This window comes from Agelaius phoeniceus, chromosome 12 (genome assembly GCF_051311805.1).
Source record: "Agelaius phoeniceus isolate bAgePho1 chromosome 12, bAgePho1.hap1, whole genome shotgun sequence".
Taxonomy (NCBI): Eukaryota; Metazoa; Chordata; class Aves; order Passeriformes; family Icteridae; genus Agelaius; species Agelaius phoeniceus.
Window position 1 is genome coordinate 18,260,810 of NC_135276.1, and position 22,719 is coordinate 18,283,528.

The 22,719-nt window shown below is 40.8% G+C and overlaps 1 protein-coding gene across 2 annotated transcripts in view; it reads left to right on the forward strand.

Moving 5' to 3' along the window:
* Window positions 1–22,719, forward strand: part of CDH13 (cadherin 13) — a 446,013-nt gene that overhangs the window by 145,845 nt on the left and 277,449 nt on the right. For both annotated transcript variants that reach the window (XM_077184876.1, XM_054640681.2), the window contains exon 3: window positions 11,417–11,625. In XM_077184876.1, the coding sequence (XP_077040991.1) occupies window positions 11,417–11,625 (209 nt within the window). The remainder of the gene's footprint in view (window positions 1–11,416; window positions 11,626–22,719) is intronic.

Consider the following 22,719-nt stretch of genomic DNA (forward strand, 5'->3'; position numbering starts at 1 on the left):
TTCATTGTCATTTGCTTCATGTGCAGAATTTGTTTAAGTGTGGAGCAATTCCACCCATTTCAGCAGCAAACGTGAATAACAACACAACCAGGATCATCAAATAATCACTATTGAGCTGTTTGTGTTTTCTCTTCCTTTTTTTTTCCCCCTCATTGTTCCTTAGTTATTAAAAGAGGCACAAACTTCAGCAGCCTGATGTTCTTCCCTTGGTTTATCTGTGTAAACAAATTTAAGGTTATTTATAAATGATCCTGACTGACAGAATATACTTTCCCTCAGGTCAGTTCTTTTGTGGAAGATACCAAGGCCTGTCTTTCTTTAAAGTATAAAAGCCTGTGTTTGATGTGAATAGAAACTGTTCTGGGAATGACTGTGCAGAGCAAGATTACATGGTGCAATTTTAATTACATTGTTCTCAGCAGTGCAACTTGTCTAATCTTAGTGTGAGAGTCAAAATTCAAACCAAGGTTATTTGGTTCTGTAACAGTTAGTCAAGCACTGATATTGTTTGAAAGAGATGACAATAAGTTTAACAAGTTTAAAATCCAGCACAGTTCTGAGAAGTGGCTTTCCTCCTTGTTCTCAGAAATTTTGTATTTTAGCAGATTGATTTTTTTGTGGCTTATAGAATTATCTGTGTGTTGGAATTGAATGGTTACTTGAGTAAAACAAAAACTTAACTACCAACTCATTTTGCAAAACTAAATGCAAGACCTTCTGAAAAGTTGTTAGTAAACTGTGTCCAAGGGCTTAATTTTATTAACCTGATTTTTAAACTGAAAAGGAGTATAGGTCAGTTATTTGCACATTTATCAGATCAGTCTGGAGAAATCAACTTTCTACATGAGAGTTTGAGGGAACTCTTGTGAGAGAACTTGGTAAAACCACTAAGAGGAATTGTTATTCCTCTGTCAGGTTCATTGATGGAGAAACCAAAAGATTTCCCCTGGAACTGGGAGTGCCTTTGTTTGACTTTTTCACTGAACAACCTACAGAAAGCTGAACAATCTACAGAATAAATGGTTTGAGCAGATTTTCAGGCATGGCATTACTCATTCAGCAGCTGGGAAAATAGGCCAGCAACCTACAGTATCCATTTTGAAAGGAAAATATTGCACAGTGGATTTATTACTCACTCTCATTTCCTTTTATGTATTGTAAATGATGCGTCATCCTCTATTTCTGAAACAAACTCCTACCCCTGAGTGCTGTTTGGAAATTATTTCACAGGGCACAAGTTGAAGGCTTTATTCTTGGGGACGTCTTTTAAGGAAACATTATTATAATTTCATAATTACTATCACTACAGAAGAAGGGCAGCTCTTTGTAGATGTGCATGGATTTGGGGTTTTTAACATTTCCTGGTGTGTACTGACCAGGAGTTTGGGTTCTGTTGGAGAGTTGAGGTGAGGAAGCAGCAAGCTCAGTTACAGATTAGTTGTCATTCTGCACAGAAGGTGAAACCAAGACCCAAGACTGAGGAGGTGGAGGCAATATTGCCTTGCACAGCAACTGTGGGTAATGTGCAAAAAAGCACTTTGTAGTGGTGCCTTATTTAATGAAAAGCTCCTGCCCTTTGACTTCTTGTCTCCAAGTTACTGCCACGGCAGGAGAGATATCTCAAGCAATATTTTTTCTCCCATCTCTGATAAAAGCAAGTGTATAAGGCTGTGAGTAGCTGCCATGGATTTGGTATAGAACAAAAGATATTTTTTACAATAGTAATTTCTTCTTCCAGCCTCAAATCACCAGATTATTTGAACTTGCCACTGTAGGAGCAGACAAAGTTTCCATTCCTCCAGTGAGGCTCCATATTTCACTTCTATTATTTATTTACCTTTCCTTCTAATGGCCCAACCTCAGGCAACTGGAAATGTGTGTGTAACTCAGTGAATCTTCTGTACATCCAAGAAAATATCATAATTTTTCTTAGATTAATTTAACACTCATAGAAAAATAGTTGTGTGCTGGAAGAACCTAATGCCTTTAAAAAAATAAAAAAAAATTTGAAAAATTTTTGACAGATCACATTAAGAAGTGGCAGATCACTGTAATTATAACAAACTGACCTTGAAGATAAACAGTTTTAATTGTCAACTTGAGGGAAAATATCCCCATGACCTTTGACTAATTGTCTAGTTAATGAAAAACCTTTGCTAAATAAATTTGCGGCTTTGGAGGCATTTGAAACATATACTGGTGTAAATAAGGTATTTTCTGGGCTGGTTTTACTATAGGTGTTTCCTGTGAGTGATTGCTTGTTGTTACTTTTTGACATCTGCTGGCAGCCTTTTTTTATCCAGTTAAAACTCCTGGGACACCGTTTTTGTTTTTTTTTTTTTTTTCCTGAATTCAATCTCCACTGATTAGTTTTCAATAAATTAAAAATATCAAGAAATTTGGGTTAGTTAGCACTTAAGATGACTGCACAAAGATCAGATGTGCACCTGTGCAGAAGACAAGGAAATTCATGGTCAGTAGCACACTGCCTCTCCAAGCTTTATTCAGGCAGCATTAAAAGGAAATAATCCATTGCACCCCACTGGGAATTCTTGTACAAACTCAGACTTCTGTCCCTTCTCCCTCCTCTATAGACACGATTAATTTCATATTGACAAACTTCTCACAGCGATCTGCAGAGCCCTGAGCACATTGAATGCATCTGAATGTCTTTGATTCTGTCTGCTTGTGTCTCAGGCCCAGCCAGTGAAGACATTGTAGGAATCTAAAGTTAATTTCATCTTATGTTCTCCTGGGGATCTTAGCACAATGTTGTGTAAATCTGCTAAAATGGAAAATTATTGATCATTTGCATTGCAATAGTAAACCCTTTCACAGGCACCTACGAAGTTTAAAAGTATCTTTTCTACATATCATTGCTGGCTCTGGGGTTATTTGTGCTGCTCACAATCGATGCAGCATTAACAGGGAAATGTCACTTTCCTCCCCAGATGTGACAGCTCCTTTGAGACTGGAGCTCCACAAATGGGGTGTCAGTTCATGTCCCCTGCATTTACAGAGAGAAAACAGCTCTGGTTAAACTGAGCTCTGCGTGGTGCTCAGAAGATCAATGACTGTGATATAGCTTCTGAAGGTTTTATTTTTTTTTCTTCAGACACACTCCCTGACATAATATTTTTGTTGAAACAGTAATTTTTCTCTAGGGTTTAGAACAGCAGCTACAGTATTTTCGTGCCTTATAATGCAGCCACTGACCCAGGAGATCAGTCAATAACACCTCTGTGTTGTAATGAATAAGTCAAGATAACTTCCAGCCGAGAACAACTCATTACAGCTCCTTCCACCTGATTAAATTTTTGCCCTAAATAAGACAATGGGCAGCAAAATGATGTGTGAAGATATCATGTAATGCGAGCTGATGAAGTCTGCTGGAGGAGGAGGAGGGGATGCCTTCAGTTTTGATTGTAGTGGTTGTGTTTTCCTGTCATTTCAAACAGTCACAGACAGCTGATGGAGCCCTGTTGGCAGAATAAATTTGTTGAAGAGCACGAGATGCTGCTGAGAGATCTTCCTTTCTAGCAGAAAGGAAAGAGGGAGCGTGGTGGGAAAAGTCAAGTAGCAGTAGCATGGAAAAAGTCAGGAAGCCTTGAGTTTGGTGCTGATGGAGCCATCTTGCTCACTGTGCTCTGTGCTGGAATCCCACACAGCAACCCCAGTGCTGCAGGGCAAGGAGATTTTGCTCCAGACCTGGGATGATACAATTTGTGAGGCCTCTGGTTTTAGGGTTGGTCACTTCCAGTTCAGGGTACCAGGTGTGATACTCAGATCAAGCTGAATGGTGTTGTGATGTGCCAGGAGCAGAGGCAGAGCTCAGTGGGACGTGGAAAATGCCAGAGCCCAGCGTTGGGTAGGGCAGAAGGTGAGGAGAGGGGCAGAGCAGGGCATGGCTGAGCTGGGTTTTTGGTGTGGATGGAGTCCCTGGCTCTGGAATCACACATCAAACCCATCACCCACGAGGAAACCTTCAGTCAGGTATCACTTATTGCTCAGGTGAGCTGTGCTGCAGAATTTCAGGTTTTTAGCAATTTCCCAGCTCTGCTACAACTGTAGGTGGTAGAGGACATGCAGGAGAGAGAGCAGTGAGGCTCTTTTGTAGAACATCACACCTTCCCTTGGCTGCAGCTGGCTCCTGGGCGAAATCCCTTGTCTTCCATCATCTAGGGGAGCTTATCTCCTATCTGTGATAGGTGCAATGAATTCTGACAGCACAGAGAAAGCTGTGCCTATCAATAGGCACCATTTCTCCAGGGGAAAGGGCGTTCTCCAAAGGGCAGGAATGAACACCCTGTGCCCAGTGGATGAACTGCTGGCCTGATTTTTGTGTCATAACAGGGCTCTGCACAAATATAATCATCACACATAAACCACACAGGGATGTTTGCCAGTTTAGCTAATCAGTTTGTTTTTTCAGACTTGAAAAGTGTGCTCAGGGATACAGTTTGTTGCTTAGTACTTGTTCTTCCAAAGAAGCCAAATATAAATGTGTATTTGTCTTAAGCAATGATTGTTATGTTGTGACGAACATTTCACTGTTGTTCATGTTCCCTCAATTTCTGACTCTCTGGAGACTAAATAAGTCATCACTGTAATTTACTTCAGGGGCACATAAAGAAATTATATAAATGCAAGAAAATCATAAAGATGCAGTGCAAGATAATAACCCACTGTTGCTTGTTGGATTTGTTAAAAAAAATAATTCTGTAGCAATTCTGCTGCAGAGTTAGGGTAGCATTAAGCTGTATAAGAACCTTGAGAAAGGGTTTTCATAAAATTCATTTTGTTCATTTTATTAAATGTTCAATAAGTTTTTTTGTGCAAATACTTCAGTCACACTAGTAGATTTCTAATCTGTGAAATCATTATTTCTGCAGCACTTTTAGATATAAAATAATGATAATATCATAACTTCAGGAGCAACCTGTCTGACTTAATTGTTGACAGTGTCTTGTCTGGATATAATTCTGCCCTCAAATTTTCATGGGGCAACACTTTTTCCATCTACTGCTTAGGTATTTTTGCAGCAAACCAGCAGAACCACACAGGCTGTGGGCTCACTGCCAGAACTCGTGCCCAAGAGGTGGTTTGAAGGCACCTCAAAGGCAGGGAAAGAAGCTGTTTCTCCTCGTGGACATTTTTGTTGGCTTGAAAGGCAGGATTTGTTTTGTTTCCCAGCTCCTGTGCTGGTAGCTGCTGTGGCAGCTTCCTCTCTTGTTCTGGGATGGGTTCAGGTTGTCCAGATGTGCTGGCTGCAGGTGGATTTTGCCCTCCCCACGCTGGCAGGATGACTCAGCCCTTTGAGCCTCATTGCACTGGGTGTTTGTGCAGCTGGGGGTGCTGAGAGCTGTCCCAGGGCTGGGAGCCCCTTCCCCTCCCCAGCCCCTCTCCCTTTCCTGCCTCACTGCTCACAGGAGCCTCTCCAGGTCACGCTGCTTTATGAATTTTCATACACAACCACAGCACCCAGAAGCATTTCCATTTGCCTCAGCCATCACTTTTCTCCGTGGTTAATGAGGCTCAGCCTCTCTGACTTCCCTGTTTTGAGCAGAGCTGGGGGATCCCTGCTGGCCTGGCAAGTTAAGTTGCCTTTGTGCAGCTGTAATGTGCTTTTCTTGCACCTCCAGACCTCTCACAGCTACACCTTCTGACTTGTGGCTTCAATAGCATCTAAAGTTGTTTGATAGAAACGAGAAGGAAAAAAAATGCAGAGGATAATGTTGCTTTGATGTTGTAATTCCCATGGATTTGAGCAAGGCTAGGTAATATTTACAAAAAGCATCCTAATATTTATTGATAGAGAAATTAAGTCTGTGTTTTCAATGTGAAATTTCCTCATTCAGGAGTCATTTTGTTGCTTGTTATGATGAGCTAACAGAAAAATATGAATACCTGTACATAGAGACATACAGAGTTAGTTTTGGTGTGCCTATAGATAAACATGTGTATTTATTTATTCAGAATACCTCTGTGGAGATTTCACCAGAGAGAAAATTATGGATTCAGTATTTCTGTTCAAAACAAATTAAACTGCTGAGAATTAAACTCGGAAAAAAAAATTACTTTGGAAGTGGAATATATCAGACCAACATATGCTTCTGAATACAAACCTATTTCAGCTTGTTTTCTTTCACTTGAGTTTATAAGAAATGCAACTGCTAACCTTTCAATGTTTTAAAATGGTATCCTCTAAAACATCTGTGGGTCATTATCATAAATATCACAGTGGTGTAGAAACCTCACATTTGTAATGTATCATAGCAGGGAAAATGGAATGCACTGAGAGGAGGAATCCCAGGAACATGAGTTTCCTTGCTGAGATCTATAAAGGTTAATATTTCCAGTTACAAGTTTTCCCATCATTGCACTAATGGACTTGGGATCCTGCACAAGTTTTTCCATCAGGTCTTTTGGTGATCATAAGCTCAAAGTCAATGATTAAATCCTTGGGATCCATGTAGGCATTGCTAACATGAATATCGGTTGGTGGAAAGAGATATTCTGTACAACTCACGTGTGAATTTTACAAAAGGAGTAAAAGTCTAACACAGGAGGCTGAGAAATGAACAGAGGGCGATGAATGACACTCATGTTTTTCACTGGGAGCTGCTTGGCAGTGTTTACATTTTGCTAGCATGGAGTTTTGGAGCCTGTCTCATAGCATGTGGCATATTAGGCACAATAAAGATGTTCATTTGGCAGCTGGAGCATGACTAGGAACATCAAAAGAGTCATAGATGCGTCAATAAATGAAGAACTCCACCCTCATATAAATATGAGATCACTGTTTTAGTTGCCCATTGAATTCTTGTCAGTGAGACACTCACTTGTCATGCCTGGTGCAGCATTACCAACGTTTCAGTTTGGGGCTAGAGCTGATCTGTTGCTATTATTCATTTTTTGCACTTTTGTAGCGCCCTCAGCACCAAACACAAATCATTTTGTTGCAAGTGCTGTACAGACACAGGGTGAGCAGGTGGCCTTTGCTCTGAGGAGTTTAAAATCCAGTTAAAATCCTTAAGCTCTAACGCAGAGTGAGTGTGCAGGAGAACAGGGGAACTTTTGGGGTGTGCCTGTGGCCCCTCTCATCAGGCTGCCACTCACCCAACCTGTTATAATGCACGTGGGTAGTGGGAAAAATGTCAATTATCCATCTCAGGGCTTTCCTCACACCTCATTTCTGTGACAAATGCAGGAACATCACAAACATCATCACACAGACCATATGTTAGCAGGGCTGCCAAGCAGCCAAGTGTTGGATATTCAGAGAGCACCTTTGCAGCTCAGGCTGACACTTTCCACAGCTGATATCCACAACTTCTGTCTCATTTCTTGTTGCACTGGTTGGTACTTGGGGGACAAAAGGAGTAATTAATTAATCACACTATAGAGTTTTTACAGAGGGATTTCTACACTGACTTTATGTACAGAGCAAGATTCTTTCACCAGAGAATAAGAACTAAAAATCCAATTTCCCTTGTATTTAATGGGCATTTGCAATGTACAGGTTTGGTTCAGAGATAGATGCAATGCCATGGATGGGAAATCTGAGGAAACTGATGGAGCTGAAACTCCTCAGAGCTCTCCTGAGTGCCTGGCAGGGAAGGTCAGTGTGGCCAGGGCCAGGCTCAGCTCCATGGGCTCTGTAGCTGCTCCTGGAGCTTGCCAAGGGCAGCTCAAGTACTGTAAATTTGGGATATTTGGCTCTTCCCCAGAAGGCACCTGAGTTTAAGGAAGCAAACATTCCAGTGAGGAGCATCGTGGGGATGGCTGGGAATGCAATTCAGTCTCAGGTGACGTTTCCTGCTCAGCCCAGTCCAGCAGACAGCACCATCCTGATAAGGTCCACATTTGACTTGGGAGTTTATCTAAGGCTCCAGTTCCCCTCAGCTCTCTCAGCAATTGGTTTCAGTTTCATCCCTGTTGGCCCTGAGGCCAAATAATCTCCAGTGTTCTCTATCCCTACGATCACTTCATCTCCTCCCACTTCTAATTTCTCTCCTACATATCAGTACTTCTCAGAGCCTTTTGAATTTCTTTCCTTCTCCTTGCTATTAACCTCACCAAATACTCTCATTTCTGTGGTAGGACTGGGAATTGAAAGCATCAGTGCTCTTGGAGGAGACATGGTAAAAAAAACCCAGTTTCCCACTTTCAAACAACTCTGCCTCAGCCCTTTTTGGAAAAAGTTGCAGGGTTTTGTAAAGATGAATAGACAGCAAAGTATAAAAGGTTTAAAAGTGTCAAATTCATACTTCCAAGGGAATATAGAATAGATTCAAGTGCTTCTCCTGATTCCATGTGCCAAACCTGCATGTGGCCCTTGAATTTCCCCAGAGCATGCAGAGGGCAGCAATGCAGGGATCCCAGGGCTTGTGAGCACTGAGCAGAGAGGGGGGAGCAGAGCACCCCCAGGCAGCTCCTCCCTGCTTTAGAAACAAAACCCTCTGTGTTTAAAAAAAGTTGGTCCTTTTCTTGAAAGGCACTTGGAGTGTTTGGCTGGGTGATGCTACAACTCTGAACCATGACATTGGATTTTAAGGGATTATTTTATTATAGTTGTCTTTGGCTTTTAAATTTTTTTAAACTTTTTATTCCTGATATAATTTCTCAGAGGCCAATGCTAAATTTTTCCAATTGTAAGCTATTAATAGTTAATCAGCAGCAGTTTTTGATTATGAAAAGCATATATTTATTCAGAGAATCACAGATTGGCTTGAGTTGGAAGCCATGTAGGGTCATGCAGTTCCAAGCCCTCTGAAGTGGGAAGAGATGCTACCAATACAACAAGTTCCTAGACCTTGTTTCATTGCTTCTTTTAAAATTATTTAGTTGTGTTGTGTGGTTTTTTGGGGGATTAAAATATAAGAGACTTATAATTCACAAAGGCTGCAATCCAAGCAGTATTTATACAGTGGTTTGTACAGAGAATTTCAACTTCCCACATTTGTAATGACAGAAAAATATTACGTTTTTTTTGTTGCTAGCTTTAGGAAATTGAAGTGAGTCTATTAAAACACCTGCCATAAACCCAACATCAGCTGCCAAGGGTGGTTTTCCACCAGGCAGGCTTTGCTCAGGGACCCCCCTCAAAACCCTGCTGTGGGCACAAGACCCTTCCTGGGAGCAGTTCCCAGCCTGGGAGTGTGGGCACCAGCCCACTCTGAGCACTCTGAAATTCCTTTAAGCTGCTGCTGCTCCCAAATTCAGTGGTTTTCCCTCCTGGTTCTCCTCCAGTACAAGACTTTGCAGGCAGGATGTGCCACCTGACAGCCCGAGATAGGTTTGTCTGGAGAGACTGCAGTGTCTGAGGGAAAAGAGGTTTTGTTTCTTTTTTATTTATAATCCCTCTTGCTTTCAGCAAAATTCAATGCAACACCAAATGAGCTGATGAAATTGTGGTTTTCTGTCCCGCTGTGAATCCAAGGATAGTTCTCTTGCCCTACAGTAAAGGGGAGGAAATGGGAGCAGTTTTTAGTTAAAAACATGTAATTGAGCTGAAGCCTTGTGCAGCAGGAGATCCTTCAGCTGCTGGGGGAGTTTTTCTGCCAGAGCCCGTGGTGTCTGTCAGGGAGTTTGGGCTCTCCTGGGGAAGGGAATTGTCTGGTGTGAATTCACAGGGTCACGGCTTCACGGGGTGGTTTTAATTTTGTCTTGTTCTCAGCATCCACGTCTCTTCTAATTGGCAATTAAATTCATTTCCCCCAAGTCGTTTCTGTTTGGCCAGTGATGGTAATTAGTGAGTGACCTCCCTGTCTTTATCTTTTCCATCCTTCTCCTCAGTTCTGCTGAGCTGGGGGAGTGAGAGGGTGGCTGGGAGCAGCCAAGGCCAACCCTCCACTCTTGCTTTGGTAAATTGTGCCTCACATCTCTTTTTGTGCCTTATTCTGTTTGAATGCTTGAGATTTTGGCATTGTTTAATTGTTAATCCAACCCATCTCATCAATATTCATCATGAAATGAAGTTGTAAATTCTGGAATCAGTGATGATTCTTTTTCCCTGCGGTGTTCTGCTTTGGGATTGAATCCCAGGGAATGCCCAGAAAGGAAGGATCTCCATGAGGTCCTCTGGCAGCCCTGTCTTCATGTTGTTCTACCTGGAGAGAAATATTTTGATGAAAAATTGATAAATTTGATGAAAAGGATTTCTGCGTTACTTGCCAGGAGTGTTGAGCGGCCACCCACCATGAGACTGTTCCTGTGCTTTAGGACCAGTTATAGAAATTTCACAGTCAGGAAGAGTTTAGGGATTGGCCACAAGAGACTCTGGGATCCTTTCTCTTCCTTTAAAAAAAATACCCCAGTACAAGAAGTGTATGCAGTGAATTTAAACAATTATGTCAAGTGTTTTATTTTGTAGTAAAACTCCATTGTTGTTGATTTTATGTAGCTGGTATCACTGTCTGTAGTTTTTTCTGAAATTGTAATGCAGTTTTTAAAGATCCAGGGGAAGTGAAATGTAAAATAGAAATAGTGAGAGCATACAGGTAAATGAAAAGTCTGCAGCAGCAGTAACTCTGGGAGAAGGCAGGGAATACAAAACAGGTTGTCTGCAGAAAAACCTTTCACATGCAAATGTATTGTTCAGAGATGTCAAAACCTGAAAAGTTCATTTAGCAATTGCAAGTTTGTGGTGAAGATCTCTTACTGATATAGCTGGTAGTTAAATCACTAATATTTTATCCAGTTTTTTGTGCAAAATTACTCAGAGAAGAAATTTGAGACAAAGTCTCAAATCTTTGTGCTTTAGTAACATTTCCCTCTTTATGCCAGCTTTCCTAAATATTTTAAACTTTCCATGTAAAGTGAAACAGGATTATTGACAGCTACTGTTCAATTAAAATTCTCCCAATCCTTAGATACAGAGCAGCTCATGGACTGTGTGACAATCCTGGCAGTAGGAAATGTTAGAGTTCAGTTTTTCAGTTTTATAAAACTTTTGCAGTAGCCTGGGGCTGAATATTCTGTAAACAACCAGTGCTGAGCCTAAAGATGTACTGGGTATCTGAAAGCACTTTGCCACAGAAGAGCCTTTGGAGGTGCTGGGCTGTGATGAGGAGCACAATGAAGCTTCTACTGCCCCTGCTCCGTTTGTGGAACTGGGACGTGCATTTGATTGGAGTGATCACAAAAGGCTCATGTCCAAAGTGTTTTATTTATCTGCCACCCAGTTAGACTGGTCAAAGCCTCTTCATCTTCCTTTCTTTCATTCATACATTTCTTTATGAAGAAGAATCAAAAAAAATCGAATTTCTTTCAAAATTTTTTTCCTTTGAGAGACATTTCTTCCCAAATCTGTAGACAAGCTAATAACATAAAGATATCTGAAGCTTGTGTTCCAAAGTGGATACTTACAATATGTTTTTTCTTGTTTTTTCTTTTTTTTTTCTTTCACCCCCAGTGAAATTTGATGACTGCCAGGGGAACAACAAATTGAACTTTGAAGTTTCTAACCCAGACTTTAGAGTGGAACTCGATGGGAATTTGGTTGCACTCAAGAATGTATCAGAAGTTGGCAAAGCCCTGTTTGTGCACGCGCGGTCGGAGCACGCCGAGGATATGGCAGAAATCTTTATTCTTGAAGCCAATGAAAAACGTGGTGCATTAAAGGTAAGAGAAATACCAAAGATTAAAAAAAAAAAAAAAAAAAAGGGCCAAGGAGATGAGGAGATGCTGCTGCTAAATTGCTAAATATTTACATGTGTCATCTAGGATTGTAGGCAATTTTAATCTGTTAGCAGAGATCAAAATCAGTCTTCAATGCAGATATTGCTGTAACATTTTAGCTCTTGGTTTAATTTGTGATGCAGATTTCCTGGGTTGTGGAAGATGTATTACATCTTCAGGTGTGGATGCTAAACATTCATAAAGACTTTATTCAAATGAAAGAGTCCAAGTATGAAAATTGACTGCTTTTTCCAATGTGTGTTATGCCAGGTAATCACAGTTTGGCCACAACTAAAAATGGAAAATCATAGTTTAAATGTGTAATTTAGCATTTACAGAACCTTCATGTTTTGCTCCAAGTCTAAGTACATGGGAATGAATTCTGCGTAATTTAAATTTTCATATTGGTCTGCTTATCTGACATTGTTAGGTGGTAAACTGCTTAAACATCTGCACACAAACAGTGACACACATTTACACTCTGTCTCTGTACCCTGGTGATTTTTGTTCTGCTCTGTCCATTGAATATTTTGTCCTTTCTTTCCCTCTCCTGAATTTCACTGTAAAACAAACCTCATCCTTAGGGGTATAAAGCACTTCAGAAATTGAATTGAATAATTATAAATTGAATTATTTACTTTACACCCCTGCAAATAACAAAAGGAGATGTGAGATAGCTTTCACTTCTGTGTCCTGGCATTTAGGAGAGAGGCAGGCAAGGCAGTGGCTCGCTAGGTAATTAAGCCTGGTACCTTTCCAGACCTATAATTTCACAGAAGTATAAAGAAACTTTGATAAAAATGGCTGATCTGCTGTCTTGATTTGGTATTTAGACACTCAATTGCCAGCATTCTCCTCATATTCCCAACAATATATTAGTATAACTTAAGTCTTCCATTATAAAAACAAATTATCTTGAGGAGAAAGGTTGAGCAACCTTCTGGAAGTCGGTGGCTGAGGAAAGGTTTTGCTCTGCACTTTAAGCAGCACACCATGTGAATATGGATTGCCAGCAGGAGAGAAAGAACCAGAATGTGTAACTGCAGAAAGCTGATCAGAACACTGAAATGGAATTTAATTTTATTTAAATATGCCGTTTCTTCACAAAATTAAATTTTAACACAGTCATACTCGAGGGAGTCTCTTACGTGGAGGAGCTGTGAGTTTAGGACTACAGAGAGCCAAATTCAGAGTAGGAAAGCCACACTTGAGGAGCAAGCTGGGCACTTGGCTGTCCTGTGCCTCAGACTAGCAAGCCTTGCTCCTTCTGGTGCATTCACAAGAATGTTCAAATGGTTTTATTTTGAAACCTTAGGAGCAGTTTCAAAATGGGGATGATCATTCTCTGGTTAGAAGTTACTAAAACCACTGAGGAGTTGAGATGTCTCTGACAGGAGGTCTGGAGTTAAACTTCAAGGGGTTGGTTTATGTGTGAAGATCTGACTCTCTGAGAATCACATTCTGAAGATTTATTCTGGTTTTCTTAGAGAAGCAGCCCTTCCATATCTTTGAGGAGAGATATTCTATGGAAGTTGCAATCTAGGGGAGATCTTGTCAGATATTCTATGGAAGTTGCAATCTAGGGGAGATCTTGTCAGATATTCTATGGAAGTTGCAATCTAGGGGAGATCTTGTCAGATATTCTATGGAAGTTGCAATCTAGGGGAGATCTTGTCAGATATTCTATGGAAGTTACAGTCTAGGGGAGATCTTGTCAGATATTCTATGGAAGTTGCAATCTAGGGGAGATCTTCTCTCATGAGCAGGAGTTACAGGATGTGTTTTTGCACAGACTATGACAAAGCTCTGCCAGCAACCTTTTGTCTTTATGTCCTGTTTGGGTTTTGGGGAGTCTCCCCTCAGAATGTTCCAGCAATTTTAATTGATGCCTAGTCTTGAAATCTCTCTCCAGACTCCATTTGAAAGCCAGGCCCCACTCCTGGATTCTGTTCCAACCACTTTGTGTTGTTTCAGAGAGAGAAAACCAGTCTAAATCAGGCAACTTCTGCCACTTGCCAACCTTTCCTCGCAGGTGACAATATCACAGCAACATCTCAACCTGCATTCATCACCTCTTTCTGGATTTTGATATTCAGCCCATAAGCAGCTGATTACCCATTTCAGGTGGGATTTAGTGTCTGCAATGCCATTGTGAGTCACACGATGCCTTAATGTGTCCTGGGAAATCCATCTAGTGAGAATCACCCCCTTTCAAGGGAATATAAAAATCTCTGGGGCCGACTGTCCTGCTCTGCCCTCACCCAGTCCTCTGTAGCTGTTAAATCAATATTTCTTCCCAACCTTTTTCCATCTATTTGCCTATTTTGAACACCACACAGACAGTGTTGTCTTTCTGTTTGTCATACTTGAGAAGGATATAAAGACTGCAGCGTCCTATCTAAAGTGCTTTTATGATAAATTTGAACTTAGTCCTGTACTTTTGCAGTTTAAATGTGTCAGCACGGAAACAGCAGAACTGCTCCATCTGTTTATGCAAGGAGCCTTGGCTAAGAAATGCTCAGATGGAACCTCAGTAATTCAGCATAATTTTGTGGGGTTAAGATGAGCACATTCTGGAGCAGAGCTTAGCATTCAGTACTTGGAGAACTGTACCTTGTCTAATTAGGGGATAAGTAGTTCTTAAGTATTTCCCCACTGCCAGCAACTGCCATTTCTTTTCTGAAAGCATGTAACCTACATCTGTGAAATCCCATTGTTAATGTTGCTAATTGCAGATTCCCAACGTGTTTGGGAATGGCTCTCAACAATGATTTCTGATGTGCTGACTGGCACTCGGAGCCTAGGAACAGAGAGTGGCTCCTAAAACTTTCTGATTGCTACCAACCATGCTTTGGATGAATATGGAAATTATTTAGGGGTGCAATCTGGAGTGTGCAGAAAAGCTTTTGGTATTCTGCTGGTGAAGGGGTGCAGTTCTTGCCTGGAAAGATGGGGGATGATTCCAGCTGGCCTCACTGATCCCTCCTATGTGATTAACTAAATTAACTTCACGGCCAGAGTATAATCAATGGCTGCTGGAATATCACTTAGTATTTAACTGTTATTTGCATCTGAAGGGCCTGTTTTCCTCCTCTTCTGCCAGAAGCACAATAGACCTGCAGAGCCTGCAGCTTTCCATCCAGGGGTGGCCATGGCTGCAATGTGGGCAGAGGTGGTTCCTCAGCCACGAGCCAGCTTGGCCATGGTCACACAATCTCCTGCAGGGGCAGACACTGCATTGCTGCTTTCCCTGATGTCTGCACGTCTAACATTCCCCAAACCCCATCAATCTCTGCTACAGATATTCATACATGCTGAAATCCCTCCATCAGATTCCACATTGGATTCCAGATCAGACTCCAGCTGGAATTGGTTTCTGCAGCCTGCTGGATGTGCCTCCTCCCTCCAGTGATTTTGGATAGATGTACCAGTCTCTGTCTGTCTTGACAGAGAGGAATATTCCCAAAAAATCTTCCTTCATTTCTGAGAGACTTTTGAATGTGAGTGCACAGAAGAGCCTGTGGCAGGTGGAACAGTTATCTCTTTAATAGTTATGTGCCTGTACACCCTTGGAGCCTGAGGCAATCAGTGGTCAGTGAAAAAGAGGAATTCTACAGACATTCCCCATGGAGCAGTGCTGGTGAGCAATGGAACATTCCTGTCAGGAATGCTGCTCACTTCCAAAAAATTTAGAAAGGTTTATTAAAACCTTATCAAAAACACAACAGAAGACTGAATAGAGAAAAAATTACGACCCCAGGAGCAGGCGATTTTCCCCACCATGTGCTCACCCACACAATGGAGGTTTCACCTTTTAACCCTTTAGCCCTTCCCAAAATTCTGTCCATTGACTCCTTCCTCTCTGTCCAGTGGTGGAAATCCCTTCCTTGAATCTTTTCTGGAGGTCAGGTGCTGCCATAGTAATGAGCCAACCCTCCCAATTGTCCCAAACCCAGGCCACTCCCTGATAACAACACAAGGGGAATAAAACACAACTAAAAAATGTAAAACTTCTCTTAACATACATACATGATATTTGCCTTTTAATTGTGAGAGCCAACCATCCAATAACTCATCTATCACATTCCCCATGGAGCAGTGTTGGGATGTGCCTTGCCCTGCTCTGACAGTGTTTGCTTGATGCCCTCTCACACAGTCAGGACTGGAGTGCTTGGGGATATTAAGAAAAAAGAGACCTGGAAATGTTTTGATTGTCCCAGAATTCTCCAAATGAACTTTGGATTCATTCTGAATAATTCAGAGAATTGCTAAGCCTCAAATCCCTAATGGAAAAATAAATCACTCCTAAACCCTAGTTGAGGAGAAAATGGCTGAGCCAATGACTGGCAGCATTCTCTTCATTTTTTTAACTTGTGTCTTGTCCAATGCTTGATCCCTGCTTTGTTTTATGGAGAAAGTAGGACAACTGAAAGTTGGAAATTTCGTCTTATCTGAACATGTGTCCAGACATTAGAGGATTTATGTATTTATTGAAAGAGACAGGTTTTGTGGAAGGCAGAAAGCATTGCCAGGCTTTTCTAAAGCCTCATAATAAATGGTGAGTTGCAAAAGGTGGCAAGCTGAGACTTGAACTTTGTCCTCCAAGGCTAAATAAAATGGTGTCTGCTGGTCCTGGTCCCCCTCTGAAATCTAGTGCTGGTTTTAATGAACATCCCCTCAGTGTACTGAGAGCTAAAAGGAAACCTTGGGACACAATCTGTCTCTGCCTCTCTGTGTTGGCAGCGTTTATTTTTTTTTTTCCTTCCCCAGAGCAAAGGGAGTTATTTAGAACTTTTATTTGCTACACCATTACAGACACAGGGTGAGGGGTGGAGGGGAGTGAGATATCAAGAGTCTGGCACCAGAGCAGATAAGAGGGCAGGCAGATATTCAGAAATTCCAGGCTGGTAGTAACTTCACTGCATGATGCTCAGCAGTCTTCCATACAGAAGGATGAAATGATTAAATAGAAACTGTCAAACCCTCAGGACACATTTCAGGCACTGGATAGAAAAGGAACAGGAGAAAGAAAAGAAGAGATAAGGGTGAGGAGCACACCCAGAGACAGCATGTTGTAGACAAAGTTTAAAGCCATCTCCAGCAGCAGCTCAGACTGAAGGAAATGAAGTTGCCCCAGTGCTGCTACTTTGTCCAGTGCCCTTTGTACCAGCCAGGGGCTGGGCAGAAGCTGCTGCTTTTTTCCCCTTTGTCCAATCACTGCTTTTCCCAATGCCAGCACTCAGCTGTGTTTGTTACAGCAGCCACAGAGCCTCAGCAGCCTGGCTGGAAACTTCCCTGCAGACCCAAATTCTCATTCCTACCAAGCCTCTGCCTTTTGTGCAAGTTGCTTTCTGCCTGTGCATGTTTCCTAAAGTATCAAACAGAAATAATGAAACTAAGCTCCTTGGATTTAAACCTTAGCATTTCTTGTTTGTGTCTTGCTCTCTGCTTATCCCCACAGGATAGAGATTGCAAATATTATGGATATGAGATAAAAAGTGCCTAGAGCCTTAAATCCTACATGTATGGCTTTCTGCCTTAGAAAGATGATAACGGATCAATAATCTTATTATGAATCAGGATTCTCTCACAGCAGAAAATATTCAGGCAAGGAAGTGTGAATAGTTGAATTTAGTCATCTGGCAATTCAATAAGTTATTTGGAAAATAAGATCAAGAATCAGCCTCTCTGATATAGCAGGCAATCGTTCCCATTAACGTATATTAGCATTTTTCTGTTTAGAACAGAATTCCAAATAGGCTGAAAATGACTGTGCAGAGGTATGGAGATGGACTCTCATATGAGATATTGACAAACAGGCTCCAAGAGTTCCATGTTATTAGATTTTGCATATAGCAGTTGCAGCAGAAAGGGATGCACTGCATAAATAAAATACCATGTTTTGCATTTAATTTTAGAGGCACAAAATAGAATAAGTCACGGGGGGTGCATCAATACCTATGATACATTTGAGTTATTATACTGATCAAAACTGTGTACAGAACACCACTTCCAGAAAAGCTGAGGAGATCCCTTGCCTTCAGATATGCAAGTGTCCTCCAGGCATATAAAGAAGGATTTTCTTAGAGATCAAACAACAAAAAAAGTCATTTTCTCACTGTTGTGTTCCGTTTAGCAGAAAGTTTAACATATTAACATTCTCCTAGCCATTAAGTTATTAAGTTGTTATCACTCCTGTTACTTTTGTTATCACACTGCAAACACATATTGACTTGGAATTCATGCATCAAAAGCTGAGGTAAAAGTGATCTTAGAATTTAATACCTGTGTATTGGTGGCATTTTTGTAAATGACTTTGCCGTGCTATAATCACCACTGAATAGATAATTTTTTTCTTTTAAAGTCTGCAATGCTACTTTTAGGATTGCACAAAATACATCTCAATTAATGTCAATGAAAGCAAGAGCTTGTTCTCATCAATGGGTCATTCTCTAGTGTCATTTAGCTGCCTTTTAAACGATATTTTTATAAAAATCCTCTCTGCAGACCACTTGCTGTCACAGAAACAACAAAGAGCTCCTTTTATATCAGAAATCTCCTCAACCTCTCTTTTCCACAGAAATTCCAGTCACCTATTTTCCCTTTTTATGCCTCAGCCTGCTCCAGAAGCTGCTGAAATGATCAGATTCCAGAGGGTTTCAGCTGGAGCCCTGGGAGCAGGAGCTGTGCCTGGCAGTGCTGTGGCTCCCCTGCCCCTTTGCTGGGCAGTTTTTGGGTGTCCCACAGAGCAGCTCTGATTTGAGGGACACCCACATTTCTGCAGCCTCCCCTCGCCTCTGGTGCCAGGCTTGTGCTTCCTCAGGCCTGCACTGAATTTCCCCTTCCCCAGAACCAAGGAAATGCAGGTTTCATATACACTGGCTTTGGAGTTTGCTCTGACAAAGATCCATTTATCTGAGAATTATTATGGTGCCAAGAGATGTGGCAGTTGCCATAGCAACAATTACATATTGTGTTGAATACCAGAGTAAATGCTATAAAGAACAGGAGCCACTGGTGGTTTTCATTAATTTAATGTTCCTTTTTTGGACAAAGTGTGACTCATAAGTTTATTCACTGTGTGTGTAAGTGCCTAGATCAAATGTGTGGGCTCGCTTTCCTCCTCTTTCCCTCAGTGTGCAACTTCTGCATGTAAATGAGAAGTACTTGGTTATTTAAGGAGAGAAAAATGGTCTTATAGACTGGAAACATGAATAATTGCCTGTGAAACAAGAAGGTGTTAACTTCCCTGAGTGTTCAGTGCCTCTCTGTGAGTAATCTACATTCAGATTCCATGTGAGCCAGGGTGTAGTTATCCAGGAAAAGGCACTTTGTGCTCCTCAGTAGCAAGGAGGGCTAAGAACTGAATGTGTTTAGCAGTGATTCAAAGGTGAAATTAGATTATTTTTGAGACAAACACAGACCTTGTTAACGATTTCAAATTATTTAGAGACTAACGTGAAATGACTGGCAAAATTCTTTGCAAGGAATGTATTTTATTAAAAACCAGTTACAAACAGATTTCCTTTCAGCCCTGAGCTGCATTTAGGCTGCTCAGTTGGTTCTCCCTGCTGCAACAGGTACCATTTCACTATGGCTTGATGTGCTTCTGGTGGAAACTTCAGTTTTTGGTGGAAACTGAACCAGATGCAGTTCTAGAATTGCACCAATTTTACTCTGTTTTCTTTTAAAACACACTGAGGTCTTATCCTTCATCCATAAGAGCTCGTGGCAAAGCTTCCACAAACCCTAATGAGAGCACTTGCTCAAGGATTGCTAAAGTCTTGTATTTGAACTAAAATGTATTCTGGCACATAGTGCTAAGAAAATACCTATTTACTTCTTGTGACTAAAACATTTTATGAGAGTTTGAATGATGGATTAATTATCTGTAGATGTTTTGAATTTAATTAGCTTCTCTTTATGATTTCTACATTAACTGTCCTTTATCCATAAAAAGAAAGAATCCACTAAATGTTGTGGATCAGTGATAAACCATCATGCATTAGCATATAATTATTTTTTCCAGTATTTTTCATTGTGAGTGTGGCCTGGAAGTATTCTGGAACAGACAAAACTGTGCCAGTCCTATGCCTTAATCTTCAGAGATTGATGGAATTCTGTGCAAACTCGTGCCAAAAGTGTGGGGAACATTTAAAGAAACCCTTTGTGAAAGGTTTAAATTTAAAATTCATGTAGTAAATGAGGATATAAGTAAGAAAGCAAGAGGCTAAGCATGATTTAGTAGAACATTAGGCGAGATCATAAAGGATAAGTAGATTTCTCTTAGGATATGTAATATCTTTCATTTCTAAAGTGGCTTTCATCCTGTAAGATCCTCAAAGTGCAACTGTTAAGTACATGGGGACAGAATGTGTGTGTGCCTGTCTTAATACAAACATCTCTAAAAGGAGGCATTTGCATAGATATCTTTATTTTTGATACTTATATTTGATAATAGTTTTCACATCAGGGTAGGAACACAGTCTTCTCAAACGAGGGATTAGGGAAAAGGAGCTGGCAATTTTGATATGGTATCAGAATTGCCATGACAGCCTTAATGTCCTCAAATCCATCATGAAAAAGAGATGTTACAGAAACCAGGAGAATGTGTGCAACTGAGGGTAGAGAAGAAAAATTGTCCATTTATTCCATGGTTGGAATGATGCAGTTGGTGCACCACAACTACCCCAGACCCACCTGGGAGCTCTCTGATTTATTAAGGAACAGAGACAGTTCCAAGAGGAGCTCAAACTGAGTTGTGCCCGAAACTAAGCTCAAGCTTTTTTGGGTTTTCTTCCTTGGGTCAGAGACACAAAATATTGCTGGTGTTTTCCCACCATCTGCTTCTCCCTCAGCTTCCAGAGGCAGCATGGATTTGAGAGCCATCATCAGAGAAATTATTGACATGAAAAGATGATTCCCCGAGGAAGAGTTTAGCAATTTCTCTCATTGGACACATCAATAAGGATCTCTAATGATTGTCCCAATGTTTCCATGCTGATTTTCACAATCCTAAAGGAACATTTATTATGGTTATTACAGTAACACCTATCTCAGCACACATCTTGCACATCTTAAACATTTAATGGGGCATCACAGGATAAAAATCTACATTTGTCCTCCCCCAAGAATTGATTCTGCCATTGCAAGAACAGATTGCTTCTTTTGGACCTAAAATTCCTTATTTGTTGATCATTACAGTTTTGATGCTTTTATGGTTATTTTTTTTCATCTTACTTGTCAGCTAGTTTTTTTTAATACCTAGAATAACTTGGCAACTTGAAGAATGTAAGAGTTAAAGCTTAGAGCAATTTGGTGTCTTCATAATAAACAACTCTGCTAATGCTTGCAGTCATCTTGGAGTTATTAATCATCCATCCCCTCACTTATTTCAACACCAAATCCAACTGAATAACCTTTGCATTAAGCAGTTCATCTGTCTGAGAAAAAAAAAATAGTTTTGCTGCTTGGTTTATACAGTTTCTCACTGAGAGGGCACCTGGGGTTGTGATTGCACAGGAAGAAAGTGCAAATCTAAAATCTCTCTAATGGTACCAATGGTGTTGCAGAATATTTGATGTGGCCAGGTAATGTCAAGGCGGTGTGGATGGACTGGTTTGGTTTGGTTCGTCTCAAAAAGGGTCAAATGTGTGACATGACCTGTGTATTTATAAATGAAAGCTTGGAGTCTTATTTTTGTGTGTGGATTTCAGATTACACATCTCTCCTGTGAATGTATAAATGATCAGATTTTATGGAGCTTTAAGGGCTCTGCTAATAAGGAGCATCACAGACTCACACTCTTTCATACTCTCCTGATGGACAAAATCTTTTCAGAACTACTAGAACAAGTGTGCAAAATATATCCATCAGATGAAGATTTACAGCTTGCAGACCTATTGATGATAATCTATGAGTTATTAAAAACCATAAAAATCCAATTTATCTTTCTTTAGTTCTTCTAGAACCCATCTGATGTGGTGTGTTAAATTACTAAATGTTTGCTGGGCTTTTATTACAGTATTGAACACTGTATCAGTGTAGAAAGTTTTATCCTCTAATCACCAGGGGAAAGGTGATAATATAAGTTGTGGTTTTTTAAAATCTGGAAGACCAAACCAAACTTTCATTTTCAGATATTGGCACAGAAATTTTTTGTCCAGGGGTTTCGATGGTGTGATCCCATGAAGAACTGGGAGATGATGAAGGCTTTATACCTGCACTGATATTAGGGTGCAGGTGGTAATATTGGTATTACCTGAATTTTTGACCAACCAAAAAAAGAATTCTAGCGAGAAATGAGTTCATGTTTGCACTACTAATGCAGCTTGAAAGGCTGTATCAAAATGCAGAGGGCTCCCTCCAGGCCCAGCAGGGTGGTGATAAGGCAGCACGTCACCTCCCTGCAGCAGGGGCCTCAAGTGCTCTCCAGAGCCAGATCGTTTTGATTTGGATATTGTTGAACTCAGGGACAAAAAAATCCAATAAATACAAAATTCCTGATTGGCTGACAAATACTATGCATTGCAGTTTCTTCTCTGCACAGAGACAATATTCTCATACCTGTGAGTTTTTCCTTTTCCCTGAAGATGAAGTAAAAATTCAGCTACTTCTGCTTGAAAAGACATTTCTGACTGCTGAAAGATGTGCTGGTGACAAAACCCCTGGTGGGAGGGCCCAGGTTACTCAGGGATTTACTCCAGCCTGGCAGCATCTGCAACAAGAATATTCACAGTAAATCTGTTCTTATTGCTGCCCTTGCTGCAAACTCTCAACTCGTGCTGTAGGCTAAGGTGATTATTACACTAATATTCTGTGTTTGCATGACTCCTGCCAGTCCTTTGCAGCAGAATGGCCTGCTAGAAATAAAAAAAAAAAAACACAAAAAAACTTAGATTGAATTATTGAATTTCTGGTTTGGGATTTCATGATTTGTTTTGGTACTACCTCAGTCAACAGTCATGGACTAATTCAGTTCTGTCATTGATTATATCAAAGCTGAACCTCCAAACTGAGAGGTTCATTGGAATTGCT